This window comes from Phyllostomus hastatus, unplaced genomic scaffold, assembly GCF_019186645.2.
Source record: "Phyllostomus hastatus isolate PE091 unplaced genomic scaffold, TTU_PhHast_1.1 phas_scaffold_501, whole genome shotgun sequence".
NCBI classification, from domain to species: Eukaryota; Metazoa; Chordata; class Mammalia; order Chiroptera; family Phyllostomidae; genus Phyllostomus; species Phyllostomus hastatus.
The window spans coordinates 43,115,685-43,142,991 of record NW_025334033.1 but is presented as its reverse complement, the minus strand read 5'-3'; the positions used below and the strand labels follow the sequence as shown (position 1 = coordinate 43,142,991).

At 40.7% G+C, this 27,307-nt stretch overlaps 1 protein-coding gene across 11 annotated transcripts in view; it reads right to left on the bottom strand.

The window, feature by feature from the left end:
• The window catches only part of SYNE2 (spectrin repeat containing nuclear envelope protein 2), a 289,942-nt gene that overhangs the window by 55,103 nt on the left and 207,532 nt on the right, over nt 1-27,307 (bottom strand). For 10 of the 11 annotated variants that reach the window (XM_045822428.1, XM_045822429.1, XM_045822433.1 and 7 more), the window contains 18 exons: nt 26,055-26,176; nt 25,773-25,914; nt 23,585-23,716; nt 22,136-22,288; nt 21,804-22,013; nt 20,898-20,999; nt 20,033-20,152; nt 19,675-19,875; nt 18,199-18,372; nt 16,777-16,908; nt 11,541-11,737; nt 10,244-10,376; nt 8,826-9,008; nt 8,264-8,410; nt 6,494-6,670; nt 4,948-5,103; nt 3,564-3,716; nt 29-199 (listed from right to left, as the gene is read on the bottom strand). In XM_045822428.1, coding sequence (XP_045678384.1) covers nt 29-199; nt 3,564-3,716; nt 4,948-5,103; nt 6,494-6,670; nt 8,264-8,410; nt 8,826-9,008; nt 10,244-10,376; nt 11,541-11,737; nt 16,777-16,908; nt 18,199-18,372; nt 19,675-19,875; nt 20,033-20,152; nt 20,898-20,999; nt 21,804-22,013; nt 22,136-22,288; nt 23,585-23,716; nt 25,773-25,914; nt 26,055-26,176 — 2,805 coding nt within the window. The remainder of the gene's footprint in view (nt 1-28; nt 200-3,563; nt 3,717-4,947; nt 5,104-6,493; nt 6,671-8,263; nt 8,411-8,825; nt 9,009-10,243; nt 10,377-11,540; nt 11,738-16,776; nt 16,909-18,198; nt 18,373-19,674; nt 19,876-20,032; nt 20,153-20,897; nt 21,000-21,803; nt 22,014-22,135; nt 22,289-23,584; nt 23,717-25,772; nt 25,915-26,054; nt 26,177-27,307) is intronic. The other variant, XM_045822430.1, reaches the window with a different exon arrangement.

Here is a 27,307-nt window from a genome sequence, read left to right as displayed (position 1 = left end):
GTGTGTGCACGAGATCTGGTTCACTTACCTGAAGGTTCTGCACCTGGCATCTCAGCGCCTCCAGGGACATGACCACAGGCTGGCTGTGCTCCATGCAGTACCTGAATCGAATTGCCATCATGTTCATGTCATCATAGAGTTTGTCATAAATCTTCCACTCCTGTAAAACAGACTGCATGGCGGTCCTGAGCTTACTGACCTATATGAAAAATGGAAGCAGATTTAGAAAATCATTGAGAGAACGCTCTCTCATCATTATTTTCTCTTTCCAAGGACCCCATCTACCATTTAGGCATTTCAATTTGAAGGTATTGGAGGAGCTTTGGTGATTAACTGAAGGTGGAAAGGGTAAGATTAGTGAATAAAAACGGCTAAGTTTTAGAGCAGGTGAATGGAAAAGAGCCCCGAGGCCAGAGGATCAGCGTGGACAGAGCTCAGTTTAGGGGGCCAGCCCAGGGAAAGAACACTGGGCAAGGAATCTGAGTCTGTGAGTGTACGTGGCTTCCACATACAATGTTGTGGAATTCTGGTGCTCTTAAGCGTAACCCCTTAGAATATTTGTATCATTTGCTTAGAATATTGTAGCTTCACAGAGAAGAAATGACACACATGGGTTGAGGGAGAGGATAAGAAAACCATGAAGCAAAATTCATTACACTAGAAACAAGAAGGAATATTTTCAAAGTGTTCAAAGTGCAATCAGCCAGTAGGGCAGCATTCACTGAGTGCTGAATAGGCATCACTACAAAGGTAGCAATAAACAGTAGGTATCATCATCCCCATTTCACAGACTGAAAAATTGAGGCTTAGAGAGGTCAAGTACCTGCCCTAGACTTGAGGACACAGATGAAGGTGCTGCCAAGATCCTTATTTAAGCGGAGAATGCAAAGTCCTTGCTCTTAAAGACTAGGCTCTACTAACTCTGGAGAGCTTACAGAGGGATGATCCAGGTGTTATGTCCTCTGTCTTTCTTTAAAACAATAGCTTTACTGAGGTATAATTCACACACCTATCTCCATAATTGGTTCTAGAATGTTTCCTCCCTACTTCTTATTCTTCATCCCTGCCCTCCTCTATCAGTGATCTGTGCTCTGTCTCTGTGACCTCCCTCTTCTGGAGAGTTCATGTAGGTGGAATCATACACCATGTGGTCTTCTGTGACTGGCTCTGTCACTTAGCATCATGTTTTCAAGGCCATCACTGCTCTATCATATATCAGTACTTCATTCTTTCTTACGGCTGAATAATATTCCATTGCAGGAATATACCACATTTTACATCCTTTTATCAGTTGATGGACATCTTGGCTATTGTGAATCATGCTGCTATGAACATTTGTGTCCAAGTTTTGGTGCAGACATGAATTTTTATTTCTCTTGGGTAGACACCAGAGGTGGAAACGCTCAGTTGTATGGTAACTCTATGCATAACCCTTTGAGGAGTGGCCGGACTGTTTTCCACAGCAGCTGCACAATTTCATTTTCACCATCAGTGCATGACGGTGTCAATTTCTCCATACCCTTACTAACACTTGTTATCATCTTGCTTTTTATTGTAGCTATCGCAGTAGGTATGAAGTGACATTTCATTGTGGGTTTGATTTGAATTTCCTTGATGGTCAATGATATTGAGCATCTTTTCATGTGCTTATTGGCCATTTCTATATCTTATTTAGAGAAATGTCTATTTAGATCATTTGCTCATCCTTTTTCATTTGGGTATGTGTCCATTCATTATTGAGCTGTATCTAGAATATATAAGGAATTATTACAAGTCTTTCATCAGACATTTAACTTGCAAATATTTCTCTCTCATTCTGTGGTTTGTCTTTTTACATTTTTGATGGTGTTTTTTGAAACACGAGTATTTAATTTTGAAGAAGTCCAATTAATCTGTTTTTTTGTTGTTGTTTTGTTTTGTTTTGATTTTGCTGTTGTTGTTGTCTGTACTTTTGATATCCTATCTAGGAAACCATTCCTAATCCAAAGTCATGAAGATTTACACCTATGTTTTCCTCTAAGTTTTCTTTGCTTTTTTGGTTTTTTCCCCTCACCCAAGGACATGTTCATTGATGAAAGAGAAGGAGAGAGGGAGAGAAGCATCAATGTGAGAAAGACACATCGATCACTTGCCTCTGGTATGCAACCCAAATGGGGACTGAGCCCACAACCCAGGCATGTGACCAGACTGGGAATTGAACCTAGGACTTTTTGGTTTATGGGATGACACTCCAACCAACTGAGCCACATGGGTCAGGCCAGAGCTCTTCTAGGTTTTATAGTGTAGCTCTTACATTTATATCTTTGATCCATTTTGAGTTAATTTTTGTACATGATATGAATGTAGGGATTTTACTTAATTCTTCTGTATATAGTTACCCAGTTTTCCTAGTTCCATTTTTTGGAAAGAATATTTTTCCCCACTAAAATTGTCTGATCCTTATCAGAATCAATTGAACATAAATACGAGGGTTTATTTCTGAGCTCTCAATTCTATTCCATTTATCTGTATTTTTATCTTTATGCTAGTACTATCTGCATGTTTTTTACATGTTTTATCTCATTTAATCTTTCCCCCTCTATATTTTATTATATTGTAATTTATTGTGTTGTAATTATCTGTTCAAGTGTTTCCTCCAATAGCCTGTGAGCTCAAAGGCAGAATCCACTTATTTTCTTATTGATCTCTGAACCCTGGGCAGTGAGCCCCGTGCCTTACAAAAGGCATGTTTAACAAATGACTCTCACACAAAGTATGTTAAGCTCTACCCCCATTTTCCTGCCTGAGTTCTGGGGGGGTCACAGAATGAGGCTGAGGGTCACCTGTGGATTTCATTCATACAGCTTATTCCTAATTCCCTCTTGGGACAAATGGTTAAAAGCAGACTATAGTAACAACCACAATAAGGCCTCTTTGGGAAACACGGACACACCTATCAATGGTTAGTATTTACACTTATCTCCCTCCATTTGTAGAGAAACGTTAAGGTTGCAGTGTACAGAGATGCCTGGCCTTTCTCTTTTGGTGCTTTCCTTCTGGAAGGGATCGGGGTACACTTTGACCCAATGTCTTCCAATTTTTCTCTATTCTTCCTCCTCACCTCATGCAATGTTTCTCCCCACCTCTGGAGTTCTCCCTATGTCGATGATGCTTCTAGATTAATAGAGGTCCCTCCCTGACGCGTCTCCCTGTCTGTGGGGAGTCTGAGCTGCTTCTTCACAGCTGCTCCTGCAGATCTGGCCAGGAAACAGTGCCAGATGCTCTCTGTCTGGTTTGGAAGATGAAGACATTTTTGTCTTGGACATTAGACAACACAAAGATAACCAAGTGATTTCTAGACCGCCAGCGATGTTGGAATTGAATTGGTGGACTTGCCTATAATTATCTAGTGCAAAAAAAGAGTGGGAGAGATTTGACATGCTTTTCTCTACCTCACTTCAGTTAATTTTCTCAGCAAGTTTTCAGCTTTTGGTATGTGGCAGGTGTTCGTGATTAAACAACAACAAATAAGGTGAAAGATGGGTATGTGAAGAGAAACAGCACACTTCACACAAATCTAGTACCTGCTTGATAACACTGCTCCTCTTTTGAAATAACCCCTCAATTCTGGAAGCTGTATCTTCTAACAACGGCATTGTCCCACTCTCCAAAGTCAGATAACTTTGTCTCAACTCATTCAGTGCTTTGGATTTAATTGCAAGTTGATTTTCTATATCCTAGAAGGGTAAAAGAAAATAGTCTTCATAGGTACAGTATCACAAAACAATAAGGTACTTGAGATAGGAGTTTGCTCTTTTCAAGTAAAAGTGACATTAGAGTATGTAATAGCATTACACCAAAGACATTGTAATCTCAACACTCTTACTTCAGTTTTTACAATGAATTATGAAAATATAAATTTACATGACTAACATGAATTTTTACAATAATTTCAATTACTCCAAGGATCTGAATTTTAGAAGAGTCTAGGAAACGAGTCCTTATCACCATGACTTGGTAGCAAGAGGCCAGCAGACCTGTCCCCATCCAGCTCTGCCCTATCCTGGCTGTTCGACGAGGCACATCAGTCATCAAACCCCAAGTCAGCATTTTCTCGTGTAGAAAATGGTGACCATACCCCATGTCATGCAGAGCTTGGAACCCAAGTGAAACAGGGTGGCCTGTTGGGGGCTGGAAAGCACTGAGCTGCTAGGCTGACAGTCAGGGGATGTGTTGAATCTGAGGTGACTGCAAAAATTCCAGTGTGGAACGGGCTAGTAGGTAGTGAGAAACAGGACACAACCATGGGAGAAGCTCTCTTATGGGAGTGTTGCTGCTCACACATCATGTCTGGTGTTCTTCTGCAACCTCCGAAGGGGACCTCAGGTCTGCCCAGCAGTGCGCACTTGTACGGAATGTCGCAGGTGCAGGAGCCGCAGGCCCTGTGCCATCTGCAGCTGCAGGGCAGGGCGTGAGGATTAACCTACACTTGGGAGAGGGAACGACTAAGACCAAGCAACCTGGTAAACAACAACTGAAGGAAAAGGGGCACGACCAGCATCTGAAGCCCAAACGTGATTTAGGCAGCGGTTCGGGGGGACAAGCGATCCTTTTGGAGCATGCTACACTCAAGGCAAAGGGAAGCCATTTTCCTCTAAAGAAACAGAATGAAATACTCAAAATCAGCGAAACTTTGGAGAAATTCTGTGAATATTTGGTACATTTTTAAAAAGATAGAACAACTGAAAAACTACATCAAAATTCCCTTTGAACATCTTTTCCTCAGGAAAAATAGTCAAATCTCTTAAGAACAACAGTAACTGTGAAACACTTTGTTGTTTACCATTAAAAAAACCCTTGGATCATTATCTGCTTGACATAACACAGGAAGTACGTGAGGGTTTGGAGGAGAGCCCTGAGAAGCTGGCCCAGGGCGCCCCCTCGCTGGGCAGTGCGGCGGCGGCTCACCTGACAATCTAGAAGCACCTTCTGCACTGAGATCACACTTTCAGGTTTCTGTAAAATTTTCAGTCTCTCTTCTTGCGCCTCCATCCAGTTGTTCAAAATCTGTATTTTGTTTTCATTCTCGGTGATACTTTCCAAAAGTTGTTCTAAATGTTGCATCTACAAGTTATGAATAAGACAGTTTCTTATTTTAAACCACATGCTTTCAAATGTAAATGTCAAGATATGATGTTTTAAGTAGGATATTTTTTCTTCTCAGATCTCTAGTTTGTATAAGATTTCCCAATAGCTTTTAGAATAAAAATAGTTCATAAATCAGGAAATAGAATTTAAAATCCTGTTTAAAAAAATCTAACATTTGAAATGAAACCTAACCTGCTAAAAAAGCAGGCTGTTTTGGAGTTCCATGATATCTGAACAAAATAAAATCATGCTGCTAACATGCAATATTGTATGTTATACATATACAATGTTATATATTTACACATGCATACACATATATGTTTGTGTTCGTTTTCCAATATTTCACGGGCATTTGTCATGACATGCCTTTATTAATTTAAAAGGTTGCTTGATATTTCATCAAGTAGACTGAGTGTAATTTGATTAATTAGTCCTCTGTAGTTGGGAAATGAAGGCATTCTACTTCTACCTGTACAAATAATTGTGAATTTAATACTTTGTGTGCCTATCTTTTCCTTTTTGAAGAACTGTTTACTTAAGACAAATGTGTAAGAGGTGGACTGCTGGGCTAGGAGGTAAGATAAATAAGATGATTATTATGGCTCTTGAAATTCTCTGAATGTTTTCCAAAAGGGTATTTAAGCCATTATCTGCAATGTATGAGTGTGATAGCTTTGGGCTTTTATCTTTGTCTTATTAAATTTTTCTAATGTAATAAGTGTATAATACTATATTAATGTATATTTTGAACATCTGATAATTGAAGTAATATTTCCATGTTTATTTGCTAATTATAGTTTTCTTTTGTGAATTGTTTGTTCACACTCTTTGTTCACACACTTGAACATTAATTGTATCAATCCATTTCCATGCATTCTCTACACAGTAATCAGCAGATTGTCCCTATCAATATATACAAAGATTAAGTATTTTTCCAGGAATAAGTTCTCTTAATCTTTTCAGAGCCATGGAATAAAAATCTACCAAAAGGCCACATACATTTTTCTTTTTTTAATCTTTTCCAAGCTGAAATACTTTGACACTTCTCAACATCTACTTAAACAGAAAATGTCAAAACCTCTGACTATTTAGTAGCCTCACATTATACTTGACAGCTTCTTAAATAAAATTTCTCCTCTTCATGTGCCCAACTCAATTTCCCACTAAGAAAGCTCAAAAGGAATGTAAGAATGGTTTTCATGCTCTCTTAAGGAGAATGCTAAAACACAGGGTTAGTAAGGGCTGTAACTGAGCGGATTACTAGGCTTCACTATAAATTAAGCATCTGAATGACTTTTTAAAATTTTCAGAAAGGGGTATTTTGCGAAGGGCAGATCGGACATCAGGTTGTGACACAGGAGCACACCTTTCTGTTCAGCAGCCCGTGGACTTGGTGCCACTGGCGGTTCATCTCGCCCAGGTGCTCTGCGAACTCCGTTCTTTCATAGCGCTTACTTTCTACATCACAGGTGCTTAACTGAAGTAGTGACTGGTTAACAAAGTCAACTATCCACTGTTTGTAGTCCATTTCCATTCTGAACTCCTATAACAAAATAAAAGTAAACAACCAAAGCCTGAAATGAAGTATTAATAGGTTAGATGAACCAGAGTTCTCCACTGGTGCACCTGTCGGGAGTTACCGTATACCACCTCCAATGCCCCCAGCCTCCTGCTTTCCTTGAGTGGAGAGTTGTTTTGGAAATTCCACATTCCTGGGAACAGACTGACTCACCGCTTTGAAACAGACTGAAAAGCCATAGGCAGCACCAAGAGTGGTGGCTACATCATCTGAACCAAAATCAGGACCAGGGACTGACCAAGGGATCCTGTGAGAGGCAACCTGAGAGTCACACTGGAATTCTGAGCCGTCCCACGGGCCCGTGGAAATGACAGGATGAGCAGTCTAGAGTGAACACACCCAGGACACCTTCAAGGAATTTTACTGGTTTAGGCAACTTCTTTCTTTCTTTCTTGCTCTACAGACTAGGCCACCCAGTTTAGACGACTTTAAATGATATAGCAATCCCAACCACGTTTCTGTCAAGCCTACAACTTGTCGGGTTTATTCTGGCAAGTTCTAGCACCTCCTTTGGAGACACCCAAAGGGAAAAACCATGTGGCACTCGGTAGGTTAGTGGAGCCTGTGAGACCCTAAAGTTCCACAACTCACTGAAGTTAGCATGTGGTAGAATATAAAAATAAAATCCTTGCTAGCATCATGCTTTGTGATTAAGCCATTCATCTTCTGCCTACCGGAGGTTCAATCCATCAGCCTCCAAGGTCTCGGAAAGCAATGGCCAGGGTCTTCATTCATCAGTATGCCTACGGGCAAACACAGTGCCTGGCACACAATAAATGTTTGCACGTGGCTTGTTCAATATCACTTAAATCTACTTGAAATCAGATACAGAGAAAGCCACACTCACATCTATTTGTAGGATATCAAGTATATCAACTTGTCCTTATGCATTCTCTTATTCAAATGACATTTACTTAACACCTGTTGGCTGCCAGGTATGGGGCTCGGGGAGGTGGAGGATAGCCTCTGCTCTCCAAAGCTAAGTCAAGGTGGAAAGACAGGCAACCAAGCAAATAATTATAATATGTGGTAGGAACTACTCATGGCACCATGGAGACATCTAATCCCAGAAAGTGAACTAATCTGGTTGGGAGAGTCAGCATTAGATTTCCAAACGAGAAGATACTCGAGCCAATTCTTGAAGGACAATCAAGAAGATTTCTACAGCTAAATGCAGGGAAGGGGGACTCCTGGTGAAGGTGCAGCATGAACAAAAGCACGAGGAGGGAGGGCACCAGAAGCAGTCAAGGGACCACAAATCGTTTGGTTCAGGCAGAGGCCAGGGTTTGCATGGGGGAATGAAAAGATGAGGCTGGAAAGGTGACAAGGGGCCAGAGCCAGTTAAAAGCTCAGACACAGTCCTGTGCTGAGGAGGGGTTTAAGCTGAGTAAGAACAAGCATACTACTCTCTCGAGAATCACCCACCACCCTGTCCCCGACACCCAGAATTAGTTTTTCTAAGTTATATTGTACATTTCTCTGTGTTCAGCATTTCTTCTTCAATTGTCTTGCCTTGTTATTTAATGCAAAGGCCTCTGGCTCTTTTTGTATAATTACCTTGTACTTCTGAAGAAGATTTTTAACTTGAGATGCAGAACTCAGCGAATGCTCAGAGTCTTCACCTGCGGTTTGATGCTCCACATTGTTCATCCAGCTAATCATCTCTGTGATTGCTTTACGAGATGGCAATTTCTCCATCTGAAGCTGCAAAGACAAAATGATTTCCATTTAATTACCTGCAGTTAACAAAATGAATCAGGACATCACTAAAGATGATAATCTGGTTTGATAAAAGGTCTTGTTACATGATTATGTATGTTACTCACAAAAACAAACCCAGAATTCAAGCTTAGAATGAATGACCCCAAAACAATGACAATGACCTTCACATAAACTAACACAGTGGTGCAGATAACTGGAAAATAAAGTAATTAAGTCTGATTTCTCTCTCAGGTAAGATCCCATTGGAGAAGAGTCCAGTAATTAAGACCTACATTCAGTGGCACCAGAGAAAAATAGATAGTGTCAATGAAAATTATTGAGTCGAAGAAATAATTTTAAAATATTTGTGAGCTAACAAGTGAATGCTAATTTAAATGCTGGGTCTTTAAATACTTACCTGGTGAAGTTTTTCTTGAATATCTGGAAGTTGAGTTATGACCATTGTCCATTTTTGTTCAAACTGGGCTAAAGAAGCTCTCAGTGTGGCCGTATCAGCCTCTTTCAGGTGAAGAAGTTGGTTCCCGGTACTTATCACTGCAGTCTTCAAGGAGGACTTTTCATCAAGTTCCTTTGAAAACTCCTGTAGGAGACAGTTTTAAAACTTAGAAATTAAAAAAATTTAAATATAGAACAGAGTAGCTAAGAGTCAGAATAACTGGGTAGAGTTCAAAACAAAATAAATGAATTTGATTCAAATAGCACAAATGTACATGCATGTGCCTGTGTGTACGTGCCTGTGTGCATGCACACGCGTGCACGAACACTCGTACTTCTCCTGCTAAGGGTCAGACACTGCTCCAGGCATTAGATGTATGGAGGGGAACAGAAAAGATGGAATGCCTGCCCCTTGAGTGGCTTATACTCTAATGATTAATATTTTTAAAAATAGACAAATTATTGTTTCAACTTTAAAAAAGTATAGTACACAACACACAGTTCATACTAAATGAACTAAATATAACAAAGTTTTAACTAAAATATTTGAAATCTTTCCTGTACACTTAGGTTTTTTTAAAAGTATATTTAAAAATATCTACATATTAATACCAAAACAAGCAATCAGAGCTACAAAATAAGAAAAATAGAAGGAGAAAAGGCCAGATGTTTCTAACATGAAATTTATAATGCAAAAGTAATACTTAAAAGAAAAAATCTCAAAACAACAACATTTTAGAAAAAATATTTGAAAGAAACATTTTAGAAGAAATAACATTGAGAAGACACACCAGTTTTCTGTAGTTTAAAACCATGTATTTAAAATACTGTTTTTTTTAAAGATTTTATTTATTTTTAGAGAGGGTAGGGAGGGAGAAAGAGAGAGAGAGAGAAACATCAATGTGCAGTTGCTGGGGGCCATGGCCTGCAACCCGGGCAGGTGCCCTGACTGGGAATCGAACCTGCGACACTTTGGTTCGCAGCCCAAGCTCAATGCACTGAGCTATGCCAGCCAGGGCTAAAACCATGTATTTATAAACTTTAACATTTACGACTCAATAATCCTGGTGTTTTGGGCAGGCGGTGGGTGGGGGAGGCAGCAGTTATTTTCCGTATTTGTAAAACATGCCCTGTGTCAGAGCAGGTTTTAAACTTGTGTATACTTCATAGGGTCCATTAAAAACATACTCCATCATTATTATAAATGCATAAAAGGTGTTAAGATAAGCAAATAGTTTTGTTTAGAGAACACAGTTGTTATTAGTCCAAGTTTTATTCCTTATCAAATGGTCATGGAGACTATCATATCAACCCTGAACATTTTCCCCTGATATTTATTTCTGATGGATAATTATCTGCGCATCTTCTAATCCAACTTACAAAGAAACTGTCTATGTTGCTTCTGATTGTATCCAAGTCCTGAGACACATTGAGGGACTGCTCCTTCCAGTAGTTCAGAGTTTGCTGAGAAGCTTCCAACCACTTGGTTAACTGGTCCGAATCTCTGTTATAACTAGTAAGAGCAAAGAGAGAAAGGAAATTAGGAATGCGCATCACCAGCATATTTTCTTCTTATTTTACTTTACGTTTTTCTGTGTTCAGCAGCCCTCTTATTCATACAACGATGATGACTATGAGGATTATGCCCTGCATTATCCTATGCCCCAAATCTGATGCTCCTGGAGTTTTTACTACTCTCTCCATTATGACTACTCAAGAAGAAAGAAACATTTTGAAGGCTAAACATTCTTTTTTAAATTTCTGATTACAGCAACACCAAAGCAGACCAATAGGTGAGGACAGGGATTATTTTTTTCCTGTCCTATAGGAATATTATTTTATTCCTATAGAGGACATTCATCAAATGTCCTCTATAGATTTGTGTGTAGCAAAAATATAACCGGCATTTGTACAAATTATGTAACAAACAGAAACATGCAGTTGGCTAGATGCCAACACATTTAGCGGATGTGATTAAAATACACAAGCTAAACTCTACCACTCTTGTAACTTTTAAACTTCTTTAGGTTAAGACAGCCCCAATAACAGGCAGGAATGAGAATGAGGTTTAACCATTATGTTCTTTACTTTCCTCAAGGGGTTCAAGTTATACCAACTAAGCAAACAAAGTCTCTGAAGAACTACAAAGATTCATTCAAATGATTATGTTAGGGGAGGTGGGGGGAGGGGGAGGAGGGTAAGGGAGATAAATGGTGATGGAAGGAGACTTGACTTAGGGTGGTGAACACACAGTACAGTGTACAGATGATGTGTTGTGGAACTGTGCACCTGCAACCTGTATAATTTTGTTCACCAGTGTCACCCCAATAAGTTCAATGAAAAGGAAAAACCCAAAACTACTCTTAGCTAAAATTATTTAATTTCTTATAAATTTCAAAACTTTTGGGACAGGAAAGAGCACCATCATAGTATAAAGGTAATGTGTATAATTTTACAATTCCTAGCTTCCATAGAACTGATTATATATTCTGAGTCTAACAAACCAGTATCAACAACTCCAGTCCCCCTGCAGCCCAGAAAAGGGACCCCATTGCCTCACTGTCAAAGCAAAACTGTACAATAGGGACCACATGTAAAATCCAGTGGATGGCAGAATCCCTCTGAGGTCTTTTTCCGCAGCAAAATTTGACACCAATCAATCTCTAAGGGAACATACCTGAGCAGGTGCTTGAGAAGCATTTGTAGTCTGTGTAGCTCATGGTCGATTTTTTTGTTTAGGGACAACCACTGCTCCTCTAGTTTTGCAATCTGGCCTTCTAATTCAGGACAGCTCACTGACACCACCAGCTGCTTGCCTTCATTCAGAGTCTGGTAAAGCCGGGCGTGCTTCTCATCAATGTTTCTTTTTATTTGCTAATACAAGTCAAGTCACAGAATGAATTATTTTGAAATGAAACCAACCAATCTACTCACAAATATTTCATAAAACACCTACGGTGGAGTCCACTGAAGAAACATTACCACTTCCCTAACCCTGAAGACTATTGCAGGCTGGCTGGACAAACAGGAGTTACGGTTTATTGATGCGAGTTTCCAACTAACACACTTCTACTGCACAGATTCAGCTGTACAGACTTCAGACATGTGAACAGAAAACAAAAATTCGCAGCTTTAGGTTTAATAGGTAATTCCTCCACCTAAAACAAAAGAGCTGGCAATCCATGGGGCGCTTTCAGCTTGCAGGCAGGTTGTGTGTGGCCTAAAGATTACTTTGAATATCAGGAAATTTTACATAGAAGTCAGGAACTTTTGTGAGCCTCTGGAAAAACTGGAATTTGTAGCCACCTGGGTCTGCATTCTCCGGGGGCAAAGAGAGGCTGAAATGAGCAAAAACAGCCTTCGGCTGGAGTCTGCTGGCTCTGGCCCCCGGTACTGCAGCTGCAGCCCCCCTCCAGCTGGAGACCACCCACGCCCCTTATTTCTGTCCTCCTGCCTGCCCCCTTTGAGCATTTTATATTGTAACCTAGATATGAAGGGGATCAAGAAGAAAATATTTCTTGACTAGCCTTTAGACCCAAATAGTACAAACATTTCATTTCCAGAGTCTCCTAAATGTAAAGATTTGGTAGGGAGAAAGGAAAAGGACTTCAGGAGAATAAATTAAAGCAGACAGCACATCACTAATGAAACTTCATGGAAAGAAAAATAAAATTATTCAAAACTGAGAATACAATAACCCCCTGAAGAGAACTCTGTCTTATGGCAATTATCTTCCACAGTTGGGTTCAGCTAATGACACTTATCCTGACAGCTATTTAAATTTAGTTTTTAAGATGGCAGCATAGGCAGACATGGCCTGCCTCTTTGCACAACCACATCAAAATTACAACTAAAGTGTAGAACAACCATCACTCACAATTGTCAGAAATTAAGATGAATGGAAGTCTGACAACTAGAGAATTAAGGAAACCACATCCTTCCAGACTGGTAGGAGAGGTGAAGACGCAGAAAGGGCTGGTCCTTCACCCACGTGTGGTAGATAAAAATTTGGGAAGGATACCTTGGAAGTGAGGAGTCCCAGCCCCACACCAGGGCCTCTAACCCAGGACTGTAGTGCCAGGAAGATAAGTCCCCACAACTTCTGGCTGCAAAGTCAGCAGGGATTGAGTTGGTGGAAGACATTGCTGGAGCCCCAAGCAGTTCCTCTTAGAGAACCCACACAGACTCACCTACTCAGATACACTCCTGAGCTCCAGCACTAGTAAAGCAGCTTGAAAGGCATCAATGGCACACAGGGAGAAAATAAAGTGTCTGCAATCAAGGTGAGCAGAGGCCATTGTCCCTTTTCTAAAACTTCACCCCAGAGAGCCAGCACACTGGTGCTATACCTTAGACTCCATCAACCTGGCTGGCTCTGTTTGACCAGCCTTGGAGATCCCCAGAGACTCTGCCCCACCCAACCTACCCGCCCACCCAAGCTGGTTTTCCATATGAATAATTGGTCTAGGCTAACCTTTCAAACTTCCAAAATCTTCTCAAATAAGCAACAGCTGGCCTCAGTGAGCCCCAGGCCTGGCACTAGCAGCAGTCAGTCTACATTTACAACTTGCCTTCACATGGGAATCACCAAGCCCAGCAGCACAAGTAGCAGCCATCTCAGATTGCTTCATAGCTCAGGTGGGGTGGGCACAGGCAAAACACAGGTGGGGGCTGATCTTAACCAGCATACCCAGAGGATAGCTACATACCACATCAGAGCATCACTATCCTTCCCCTGTATATCTGATCCTCCACAGAGAGCAGAAGTTGGTGGTCAGTGGTCACAGCCAATTTTTGTAGCTGACTGGGCTGGGTAACTCCCTCCCACTGATCTGCCAACAGCAACCAAGGTCAACTGCAAGAGGAGGGTATACTGAGCCCACAGGAAGAGTGCACCTCGAGTACCAAGCTTAAGTGATAGGGGAGGCTGTGCCATAGGACCCTGTAGGACACCTACTACATTAGGCCATGCTACCAAGACATGGAATCAAAGTAGCTCTACCTAAAACATAGAAACAAACACAGGGAGGCTGACAAAATGGGGAGACAAAGACACATGGACCAAATGAAAGAACAGATCAAAACTCCAGAAAAAGAACTAAACAAAATGGAGATAAGCAACCTCTTAGATGCAGAATTCAAAACATTGATTTTAAGGATACTCAAGGAACTTAGTGAGGACCTCAACAGCATAAAAAAGATCCAGTCAGGAACCAAGGATACACTAATTGAAGTGAAGAAGAATTTACAGGGAAACAACAGTAGAGTGGATGAAGCCAAGGATCAAATCAATGATTTGGAACACGAGGAAGCAAAAAACAACCAATCAGATCAAGAAGAAAAAGTAATAAAAAAAAATGAGGATGGTATAAGTAGACTCTAGGACGACTTCAAGCAATCCAACAATCGCATCATAGAGGTGCCAGAAGGGTAAGAGAAAAAGCAGGAAATTGGTAATCTATTTGAAAAAACAGTGAAAGAATATTTCCCTATTTTGGTGAAGGAAAAAGACATGCAAGTTCAGGGAGCACAGAGAGTCCCACTCCAAGACACATCATCATTAAAATGCCAAAGGTTAAAGATAAAGAGAGAATCTTAAAAATAGCAAGAGGAAAGGAGATAGTTAGTTACCTACAAAGGAGTTCCCATAAGACTGTCTGCTGATTTCTCAAAAGAAACTTTGCAGGCTAGAAGGGATTGGCAAGAAATATTCAAAGTCATGAAAAGCAGGGACCTATAGCCAAGATGCTCTGCCCAGCAAAGCTATCATTTAGAATGGAAGGGCAGATAAAGAGCTTCCCAGACAAGAAAAAATAAAGGAGTTCATCATCACCAAACCATTATTATATGAAATGTTAAAGGGACTCATTTAAGAAAAAGATCAGAACTATGAACAATAAAATGGCAAAAATACTTATATATCAACAACTGAATCTAAAAAACCAACTAAGCAAACAAGAACAGAGACAAAATCATGGATATGTAGAGCACATGGATATGTTCGATGGTTGCCAGATGAGAGGGGAATTTGGGGGAATGGGTGAAGAGGTAAGGGGATTAAGAAGTACAAATAGGCAGTTACAGAACAGCCATGGGGATGTAAAGTACAGTACAGGAAAAAGAACTTCTAAGCGTGACTCATGGACCTGAATAATGGTGGTGGGTATTGCCTGAGGAGTGGGGGGTGCTGGGTAGAAGTGGGGGCAAAGGGGGTAAAATCAGGAGAACTGTAATAGCATAACAATAAAATATAATTAAAAATATATTTAATTTCAAAATAAATTACAATCAAAACGGAACTTTTGCCATTTTCCAATTAACTTAAGCCTTTTTAAAACTTACCAAAAATTCTACTTCCAATGTCCTTCTCATCACTCCTACTGGTGACCCCCCCCCCCCACTGCCCGCTGCCCCATCCTGCAGGCTAGAATAAAATGTCCAACATTGGTTAAAAGAAAATTGGCTCTAATTTTCTGAGCCTTCAATATGAGACACTCAATCTTCAGAGCATCTCTGAGGAGCTTTAAGTTCCCCATTTTATAAATGGACTCAGACTGCACTGGTCACTCAGCCCATGAGGTTCTGAGCAAGCATTTGAACACAGGTTTGTTTGGACTCCAAAGGCCGTGCATCTGACACCTACGTTCCACATCCCACAGATGCCCACTGACCAAGATGCAAACCCCAGCCTGAGGCACAAGAACGAGGACGACCTTAAGAAGTCAGCAAGTGAAAGGGCTTTACAAGACACCTGACTTTTCATAGTCTGGTAAATTTATTTCAATGTCTTACAACAGTGATTTCATTTCCACAGACTCTCAGGTTACACCTTAAGGGATATAGTCACTTTTGGGAAAATAATCAGGTTTATATTAGTTTTGCTAGTATTGACTATTTCTTAATACAATGAGGTTTAAAATGGTCTATGTTTTCAACAGCCTTCTCTCAGCTGTTCAGGTGACACCTTCTGTATCCGGAGGCCAACAATGCATTAAAATAGCAGCTTCCCAGTGGATTGAGATATACCTTAGAGTCAGCCTCAATAAAATAAGATGGCAGAGACATCACCTGTAGCTTTCTAGGTATTTGGAGAACATAACTACAGCGTTCCAGCCTTGGGAAAATGTTGCTAATAGGAGCTTAGATGCCTCTGAACAGGGCCCTGCCAAGTACTTCAGGCTTTCATTTTCCAACCAGTCTCTTCAGGCAACAAACCTGCTTCTGACGTTTTAAAGTTGGTATTTGATTGCTACCTCTAGCCAAACAATTCAGATTCATATTACTTACATTCTCAAGTTAAAACCTGAGAAGACTTAAAACTCATTTTTATCTTGGTCATATTCTCAGTGCCACTCAAAAATCATTTCAAGGTTTTATCTTTTCTGTGACATCGAAATCTGAGACACAGAGACTCTGAGAATGATACTAAAAGTTACACATGAAAAGTTTGAAAGTGTGAAGTCTTTTTATGACACTTGTGGCAGGTGATGGATTATGGTCTGGACCATAGGTTATGTCCAATCAGAGGTTGCTGTGGCAATAAAACTAAATATATGTTTAGAAGCTCATGGTTTCCAAAGTTCTTTCCATACGTTAGCTCATTTCCACAACCACTGACATCCACCTCTTTAGACAGGCAGGAGCAGCAAGGTCATCTACGGTCTACGGATAAGTGAGAGCTGGGACACAGACCGCGGTCCTCGACCCCAGGCCGTGTGTGGCTATGCTGAGCTCACATTCAAATCTATAGTGTCCCTGAATATGTCTGGCAGTGATTTATGTGATGAATGATATTTCATCTGAATTCAAATCATTCACTTTCAAATTCAAACAATTTAGTAAGCGCGTGGTGCATGCACACACACAAAGTGCTACTGACCATGTCTTTGACAGTTTCAATGGAAGCAAAATACCTGGTAAAATGAAATCCTTTCCAGTAATCTTTCCTCTGTCTCTTCCACCAAACTCACAGAGGGCAATGTGGATACAAGAATGTCCAGGTCCTTCTCAAGAGAGACATAGTTTTCATCAAATTCTTCCCATTTCTAGAGAATCAAGAGCATAAAATCAATAGAAGTCCTCTTAATTAATTCCAGACAATGACAAAAACTAATCATAAAAACAAAAACAAACTCTAAGATGGTACACAAAATTGAAGCACACATTCTAGGGGTTTCTGAGAGATATAACCCACTCTAGTAAGACCTCAGTGTCTAAGGGAGAGTCACTCTACCGCCTTGGTGGGGAAGGTTTTTTAAAATCCAGCTGGCATTAGTGTTTTATGTTTGTCTCAACAAGTTGAGTAGGGGCGAAAATGATTAAGTTCAAGTGATATCCTCAGCATATCCTCCACCTCAGTGGAGGCTTTAGAGCTGTAAGAGAGCCTCTCTCTTAGTTGGAAAGGCAAAGGGCTAACTTAAAGCCTTTGTCCACAGAAGTTTCCACGAGGCTTCGTCCTCCCTCCCTGCCCCAACCCCCAGTCCATAGAACATTACCCTGTGGTGCTTAAAGCATAACTTCACTGTCTGAAGGGCTGGGCTTACACTGCCTTAGCCTCAGTCTTGCCTTGTCCTGCTCTCTCCGTTTCTACAGATGCCCACCTCTAGGGTCTCAGCACTCTAGAGAGAGGACTTATGGACACTAGATATTATCCACTGGAAAAATAACCACCTTCCTAATTCTCATATCTAATGAAATAGTGGGTCCCCAGGCTATTAGTGGCACTCACTGGGATCATGAAGTCTTATTGTCGATACCATGAAATATTACTATAAATATCCGTTTGACACACTAACTGGAGAACTTTAGTAGCATAAAATAACACCATATCATATCACATTACAAAGTTGAATAATTCCTCACTTTTTGGCTATTTTCTTCACTGGCTAACATCCACTGTGTTTAAAAAGTTAAAGGGGAAAATCTTTAAATGGAGAAAAAGCTTTAGGTAAGCTTCATTTTGTTCTTGGAAATGGGACAAGATGGTCATGAATCCACGTCAGTGTCATGAAGAGCATCTGGGCCTGCCCTTTCAGGAAGGGCAGTTTCTGAACGGGACGCTATTCCATCCAGATGATCCATTCAAGATCTCAACGTGCTTTCAATTTTGCTTATTGGCACTACACACACCTAGAAGGGGAAAAGATGCTGTGCCACCCCGAACTGACACATAGGAAACCTCAGCTAGTGTTTCACTCAGAGAGCAGGACCCTCGTGGTTACCTCCCACTTGATCGCTGCTTAATGGCACCTCGGCATTTGTTTTCGACACCTGGCGGTGGTGGTTGAGAATCTGAAATTCTCAGCTTAAGCACGAAGTTGATGTAACTCAAATACCTGCAACAAACTCTGAAGCTTTATTCCATGTTGGTGTGACCTTTCTTCTAGTAATTTAACCTCTTTTACTTGTTCTGCCCAAAATGTCTCTTTCTTTTGCAATAAAGACGGAAGCATTTTGTTGGAGTATGTTTGGATTAACAGCATGTCAGCAACAAGCTTCTGGAAGAAAAGCTGTAAAGTGGAGATGGTTTTAATATATATTTCTTCATGGTGAAAACCTTACAAACCATGTTACTTTAACTTTTTTACAGTTATAGTTGCTTTTTAAATCCCAAATCCCAGGACAGTCACACAGAGTCAAACACATGAGAAAACAAAAAATTGACTATGTAACCCTTAATCTATAAGCACTAAGGACATTTTAACAAATCATAAAGAAAAAACATCCTAACTAACATTTTCTATAAAATAGTCCATGTTAAAGAGCAAACATTATTAATTAATTTCTATTTCCAGTGAGATTTTCCTAAATCAGTCATTCTAAGGTTTAAGAAACTTTACAAAAAGGTAGATAATGCTGTAGCTGATTAATGTCCAGACAATAAGTTGGATGGATAGATGTATTAGCCCAAGAAGCCCACGCATTCAATAGCCAGGAGTTCCTAAACCCTAACCCTTAACTTCTGCTTAGTGAAATGGCTAACTAAAGGGAATCTGTTGATGGGATCTTTTGGGGTCTGGTACATACAAGCTCCCAGAATGCACTTCAAAAGCCTTTAAAGGGGAGAGCTTCCCTTCACATGGTCTTCTCCATTTACACCAGCTGTCCTCTCTACTTGTTTGGAGGAACCTCAACGTGAGTCCCTTCTCTGATTCCTTGTAAAGGACACATGGAAGATTTATAGGGCAGCTAGTCTAGGGCCCACCAATTGCTATTATTTTCACCTCTTCCCCTCCACTCTGTATACATATTTACCTTCAAGTTTCTTAGATGAAGGCCTACTTTACAAAGGCCTTGATTTAAGCTTGCTGAAGGTAGGAACTATGTCTCACCTGGTTTTTATTATCGGCACTTAAATCACTGCATATCTTTTTATGGTAATCATGAGGTTTTGTTTAATGAAATTAACGGAAAACTAAAGGGTTTATTGTGACATTACACTAGACATGCTTTTATATATTTAAATAAATGTTTCCTTTGATCTCAGTTCTCAAGAAGCCTTTTCTAACCTCCTGAACTAAGATTCCTCATTAAATGCTCTCAAAGCTTTAAGTCTGTCTGGATGATTCCTTGAGAAATGTCTTCCCAATCAATGGAAAGCTCCACAAATGTAAGGAACTATGTCTGCTTTCATTCACCATCATATTCTTAGAGTTTGGAAGGGTTCCTGGTACACAATAAGCATTCTAATAGATGCTTGTTAATAGAATGAATAAATGATGTAGAGTTAACCAAGGAAGAAACTGGATGCTCCGGGCTCACACTCAGGGAAACTTCACCTACGAAACCGTGATCCGGCCCATGGGCCTTACCTTGTGATTCTGTATTCGGGCCTGTAAGGCAACTTTACTTTTGGTTTGCTGTAAGTAGTCGTGGGCAAGCCTTTCCTTTCCGATATTCACCAGTTCCTCCAAGCCTTGCGACAAAGCATCCTGCTGGCTCTCGGTGATGCCAGGGCTGCTGAGCTCCGAGTACCTGGCTCTCAGGATGCCCCACATGCTGTCAAGCACATCCTGAAAGGACAGAGCAGGGGTGCCGAACAGTTTCATCCAGACATGAAGATAATCCAAATGAAGAGCAAATCTAAACTCCACGGTGGGAGGAAAAAGTCTTACTCCTTGTAATAAATCATAATTATTCACTCCTTGCATGTTTTCTGCTCAGACATACCTCTAATTTGTAAACCTCTTGGAGTACAGGGTAAGGTAAATGAAGCCTCTGCCCTTCGGCTCCAAGTTTTGCTACTCGGTTCTCAGAGTTCTGCAGGTCCACTGTACAGGCATCTGCCTTCTGAAGAGACAATGCACAAAAATAAAACACTTTAAATAAGTTGGAGAAGTGTAGTGTTCTTTTAAAAGTTAAACAGCAAGGGAAAATGAAAGTCCTACTTTCCCCCCTCACTTCCAGCTCTCCCCAAAGACCCCTAGTTGGCAGCTTTTCCCTAAGGCGTTTTCACAGATGCATGGTTTGCCACTGTTGGGCTGCTCACTGTTTGTAAGAGTCTACTCTTAATGGACTTGTGGGCCATTTAGTTTTTAATTCAAGCAGTGCTGCCAGGTCCATCCTTGAATATTTATATACACACTTATCTCGGTACACTTATTTCCTTCAAATAAATGCATTCCAGCACCGACAGCAGCGTCTGAACAGAGCAGGTCCTTGATTAATACTTGCTGAATAAACAAATGAAATGAAACTGCTTTGGAATGCAAGAGCATCTATGCTGAAAATTTGGATACAGTCTAACCAAATGGTCCCCAAGCAGCACTCCCACTAAGAGGGTGAGGGTGCATTTCCCAACACTGCACAAACTTAAAATTTTCTTCAGGTGACAGGTGACAAAGGTCTTTCCTTGTTTGGATTTACACTTCACAGCGTACTACTTAAGAGATGTTTCTGAAGCTCAACACAAACATTTTCATTTTTATTTATTTGCTTACACCTCGCTTTGCTCACAAAGGGAAGCGGTTCAGAAGCACAGCTTAAACACGAGATTCCAAGGTTAGGTCAGTTTGAATGATTTTGACGTGATTACCTGAAGTTGTTCATCAATACTCTGGCCACTAATTTCATTCAAAGACTGTTGTAAAGATGTTTTATTCTTAATAAGTTGATCATATAACCGCTTTATTTCATTCTGTATAAAAAGATAGTGCCAGAAACAGTGAGAATTTCATTTAGGGTTTCAATACCTTTTTTAAGAAAAAATTTAGTTGTCTAATTTTTGTGCCATCAGAAATTTCAAACATGCACCAAAACAGAGAAACCCCTGCACTGCCATGGTCCAGCTCCAACAATTGCTGACTTGTGCCTGCTCATCTCACGGCTGCGCTCTCTAGAGCTTTCTCGGCTGCACGTGACCTCCCTTCCCTCCGATAAATGGTGGAGCGAATCCCAGATATCACAGGACATCATCAGAATACATTTCACTATGTATCAGGCTCAGGTTTGATCTTATGAGTAAGACTCCTTCATAAGTCCTGTTGTATTTCATTTTTTTTTCATTGGATAATTTTAGTAGCTTCCTAACTAGTCTAGCTGCCTCAAGTCTCTCCTCCAGGCCACCTTAGACGATTACGAGGTGAGCCTCCCTGAAACGTACACAAACTGGCATTTCTTTGCTCAAAACTTTCATGGTTCCCTCTTACCTAGGAATCCTCCCATAAGACATTCACGAGTGGCTGAATGCAATACAGGAAAGAAACACTCCTTTAGCTCAACATAACATGTGCATACCCAAGATTTTAGAAAGGTTCCGGCTTTGGAATGGTCTCCAACTATAAGCAGTAGAACCAAAAGACCTTCACAGAAAGAAAGCCTCATTGCTTTCCTTAGCAATTCCTATTCACAAATGCCACCAGGAAGAGAAACCTACAGAAATTAGGGGTCCACAAAGGAACCTGAAACATTGCCAACCTAGGCGGAGCACCAAGACCCGTACCTGGTAACTGCGGTTATAGTCGAGGCCAGCTTTCAGGGACTTGCTTCTGGATGCGGCAGCAGCCTGCGTGTGCTCCAGGTAAATTTGGAGGCTATCAAAACACTCAGGGAACAAGCTGGTGGTCCCACCAGGCCTAGTCATGGCTTTCAAAAGATCATTCTTCTTGTCACTCATAGCTAAGTAAAGTTTTTTCAGTTCAAGAGCCAGTGTCTGCAAAGTGGAGAGACAGGAAGATAGTGAAGGAGCTCTGAGCTTCAGAGGCTGCAGCTCTGGCTTAAACAGGGGCCTGACTGCGGGAATGGCCAGCACACGGCCTTGCTGTTAGTCCCTACCTCGTAGTACGCCTGCTGGGCACACACATCCCCTCTGGAGAGCCCCGGGGTCTGCAGCACCTCCTCTACCCTGCCAAGGCACCGACTGAGGGTCAGGAATAGTTCAAATAACTTTTTATCCAAATGTATGTATGCTTCTTCTGTTGTGTTTTCCTGAGTCAAGAGAAAAAAAAAATCGTTAGGGTGCCTTGCCTTCCTCTGCCCACATTTTCCCTGGTTTCTGTTAGAGTTTATAATGTTATACCTTTTTTTACAATCAGTCATTTTCAAACACATTGAGTTTAAGCAACTCATTGTCAGGTAGGGAGTTGACAACTGAATGGTGTACTCAAAGGTAAATCACAACATGAAGGAGTTGGTTAGTGGAGCCATAGGTGGAAGTGTGGTCCCAGCAAAATCATACTACTCCTCTGCCCCCTGCTCCCACCTCCCACATTTCAGTGTAGCAGGAAGTGGGTTAAAGAAATCAAGCATGCCTGGAGAAGGGAAAGAAGGCAAGGAGGTTGAAGGGGTTGATTCCAGAGAGGTAAAATATTTTAAAGATAAGGACGGTATAGCATGATGACTATAATATATAATACTGTGTCACATATTTGAAAGTTGGTAAGAAAGTACATCTAGAAAGTTCTCATCACAAGGAAAACAATATATAACTATGTTTGACAATGGACGTTGATTAGTCTTATTGTAGTCAGCACTTCCCAGTATATACAAATATTGAATCATCGTGTCAAACACCTGAAACTAATGCAATGTTATATGTTGATTACATCTACAATTTTAAAAAGACAGGGACAGGCTGTGAAGCAAGGGGGAGTTAGGAGTGTCATTTATGGGCTGATTGTAACAATTAAAGCCACCCCTGGATGCAGAACTCCATGGGGTTCCCTAAGGGAGTGCCACTATGTCCTGGAGAATTTAAGAGCCACAGGTCCGTTTTAGCACATGCTGTTGGAACCACCTCTTTTTCTTTGCCCACAATCATCTTGAATTCTTGACCAATTACAAGTGATTTTAGAACATGCTAAAGCTAGTAATCACCCCAATTGGGGCTCTGATTCCTACAGGCTACTCTGATGGATACCTAACATTACCTGGCACACGTCTCAGCGTTAAACCTACTCAAGGTCGGAAACCTTCCTGATCCTCCTCCTCACCCTCTTCACCCTTCCAATCCCAGAGCACCACTGCGGACAGGACCAATCAATTGTGGCCCTCTTCCCTGTTAACCCTGGACTCAGGTTCAGAAGCCTTTGCACTTGGTGTTCTAGACAACCACTACTAAATTTATCCCAGTTGGCAAGAGAGAGAAATTCTTTTTGCAATTCTAAAACCCATTCCATCATGTGTTCTATTATTTGTCTGTAAAGAAAATTATGACCAATTTACAATATGACTTCCCCCTTTTTGTTGTTGCAGTGAGGAAAATGCATAATGCACAGCTGCTACCTGTGTGTGAAGGTTATTTGCTTCCTGACGCAGGTCTTCAAGTTGGCTGGTATAAGTTTTCAGTTCTTCAGTTGTTGGGTATCTAAAGTTATGCACACTCACACGAAGTAGATTACTCATATCTGTGGCGACCTATTTTTAAAAGAGAAAATGCTATTAGAGGTTATTTGATATTTTGCTGGTATTAATGCAAAACAGCAAAAGAGCCTAAATAAAGCATTAGCATGCTGCCTTCCAAGTTAACCTCTTGGTTTATAAGAAAAAGTAATTAAATTTTAAATATTTTGGAAAAGTCATGACAGCCTTTACTTAAAACATTTGAAGATCCATTCAGATGGCAAAACAAGGGGAAAAACATAATTTGAAAAACAGAGTAAAATCACTAATCTTCCAATTTAGTAGCAATGCTATCCACATCACCAGATTAGCTGTTTCTCTCCCACTTACTAGTAAATTCCTGACAACGCTTGACAACGCTTGACAATGCTTGACAAACTAGACAACGCTTAAGATAAAATACAGTCACTCCAGGAACAGATCTGCATCTTGACTTTGTTACTGGAAAGCCAAATAAGTTTTGAAAATGAGCCATGACTTCAGAAGAGAGAATGATTCCGAGTTATTTCTTTCTTGGAACTGACATAAAAAGTCACAGGGTGGGGTGACAGGTGGCTCTGTTTGGTGAAAGAACTACGAATGGTATCTACTCTTGGAAAGAGACGATAAACACAATGGAGAGAGGACAACGGGAGAAGTCAAGACTAAATCCCTACGAAGGAGTTTGATTCAAGTGTAACTGGTCAAATAAGGTCCTCTGCAGAATAGAAGATAGCCAAAAAGTTCCTACGAGACTGGGGAATTGGGGAATGTTTGTTAACCTCTGCCTGGGGAGTTTGAATGCAATGTTGAAGGCAAAAGCTTCACTGCTACGAGCAACAACGTTATCCTGCTCACGAGCTCCCAGTTAAAGAGAAATCCAGCAGTAGTTGGCACAGGATGAGTAAGGCCAGTAACAGCAACACTAAGGTAGGCTGGTGGGAATAGCGACTGACAGGTACCATGGGCACAGCGGCTAGCATGCTGCAGATTCCAAATACTCTCTTGATGAATAACACTCATATAGCACTGTATCATTTTTCAAAGTGTTTTGTACATATATTATGCACTCATTTTGTACATGTAAGAAACATCCAAACCTGTAGAGAATTTCTGTGAGATTATTTGAGCCAAACGGACAATTGCCAGAAAGCAAAATCTCACCAGACTGAGAAAATGTTCTGGAGAATGGCAGCTTTACAGCTTACCTTATACATTAGAGCCAAAGGAGGAGCTATAAGGGGGCTATGGTTAATGAAATTCATCGCTGGTAGATTAGGGAGAAGGGAGAAAGCAAAGTGGGGAGCCTTTGAGATTGAAAAAACAGTAAAACAGAGGGTCACATACTTCTTTTTACACTGAAGGATACAGGACAGTTAACAATTAACGTTTACAGCACATAGAAATGGTATGCGGGGAACAGGATAACAATGAGGGGCTCTGTGGTCTCGCGCTCTGGTATGTGGGTATCTGGAAAAGGAGACTGACATTCCAAAGGTATGTTATCTTAGATGCAAAAAAATGATAGAAAAGCTCACTTAAGGTAAAGATTGACCTTTGTCAAGGAAGCTATAGGCCGAGGACCCTACCCCCTGCCATGATCCACTTTTACTTAGGAATTTTTATGTTCAGACCATCTTATCTAGTTACTTTCAGTCTCTGAGTTTGCAGGGCCTGTCATGGTGGCCTCCTCTGAGCTTGTCAGGTTTAGTATGTGACCTCTTTCTCGTCCACACTTTATTCATTCAATATACAGTAACTGAGATTGTATAATGTTCTAACTGCTGTGCCAGGCATTCACATATGAACCAGGGGGACACAATCTTTCTTCTCATACCATATGATGGGCAATACAGACAATAAACAGGCGTCGGTGTAGTAGAAGCTGTGCTCAGGGAACCCCAGGATGCTGGAGAAGCACCAAGGGGTGGGGCACGTAAGGAAGGCCTGTCTCCAGGAGGGTGGGGAAAGGTCAGCCAACTGGAAAACCCACTTGGCAACTTTGCTTTTTGAAAATAAATTGCTTCATAATGCAGAACATGCATGTGTATTTAAGGAATGCCTGTTGGACTTTCAGAGGTAACTCACTGACCTGAGGCTCCACAAGCTGAGGGAGAGGTAGCCTTGCTTTTGACGAGAGTTCATGATGTAAATATCGCCACTTATCCCCATTTCGGCCTGAGCTTGACAAGCCCGAGTCTGGAGCATCATTTTCAGGGCTAGATGCCTCACTGCTTTCAAGGAAAAACAGAAGGTACAAAGAATAATCAACATACAAAAATTTTCTTACCTTCAAACAATGTTTTGTAAGAAACACTCTTAATTCTCTCAACCAACAAACTACTGCATGCCCAACTCTTTAAAAACATTTTACCTCATAGATGATTTCTCAGTTGCATCTTTATCATGTTGGCAATCCTCGGGCCACATTTTCTTAGCATTAAATTCTATGAATTTGATTAAATCTTTCTGTTCCACTGGTTTCAACTCCAGTATCTATGATTGAATAAGATTGAAATGGTCCAATCAATCAAGGTTTTCACTGACCACCCAAGGGTTTCTTCTGTTGAAATCATCTGATTTTGAACCACTTCCTAAATCATATTTACTATTTCTCTTTTTTGCTTGCTTGTTCTAATTCATATTTTTCAAAAACCTATTTAAAATATTTCACACAAGTGTTGTTTACATACAAGGTCTGTCCAGAAGGTATCCAGCCATGTAATATGAAAAATAGAGACATTTATCGAAGAAGATAGAAGATACAGGTAACATTATACACAGGACAATGACACCTCAGTCCCCTTCAAAGTTATGACCTTGTTGAGGAAATCTGGTTCATTGGTAGTGGTTTGAATCAAGTCATTAGCAACTGCAACATGATGTTCTTTCCATTCTTGTAGGAAAAGCCATGCAAAGAATTCTGCCATGACATTTTTCTTTTTTCTTCTTTTTTTTTAAGATTTTATTTATTTATTTTTAGAGAGGGAAGGGAGAGAGAAACATCAATGTGTGGTTGCTGGGGGCCATGGCCTGCAACTCAGGCATGTGCCCTGACATGGAATCAAACCTGTGATGCTTTGGTTCGCAGCCCGCACTCAATCCACTGAGCTTTGCCAGCCAGGGCCTTGCCATGACATTTTTCATGCCAAGATCCTATATCAAAATCTCAGACACAGTAGTTTCGAAATTCCCAAATCAGCTTCTAGTTTTCTCACTGTCAGTTGCCGATGTTTGTTGATTGCAGCCATACACATTCAACATTCTCAAGTGCTGTGCTTGTTGCAGGCCTTCCAGAATGTGGATCATTTTCAACAGATTTTTGACCATCTTTGAAGTATTTGTGCCACACTTTTATTTTCACTGCATTCATTGCATCATCGCTGAAAGCCATTAAAATAGTTTCCATGGAAGAATGTTCAAACTTAACACAGACAAAAATATGATGCAGATTCATTGCTCTACTTGCTCACTCAGTTTGAATGCAACAACCACACAGTACACATGCACATTCAATGGCATCTACTGCTCCCACTGAATAATACAGTGAAGTTGTTATTGTTGTGTTATTGCATGTGCATTCCAGTCCACTCTCCTTGGCTGCCAGGTTACATCCGTGTCGCACAA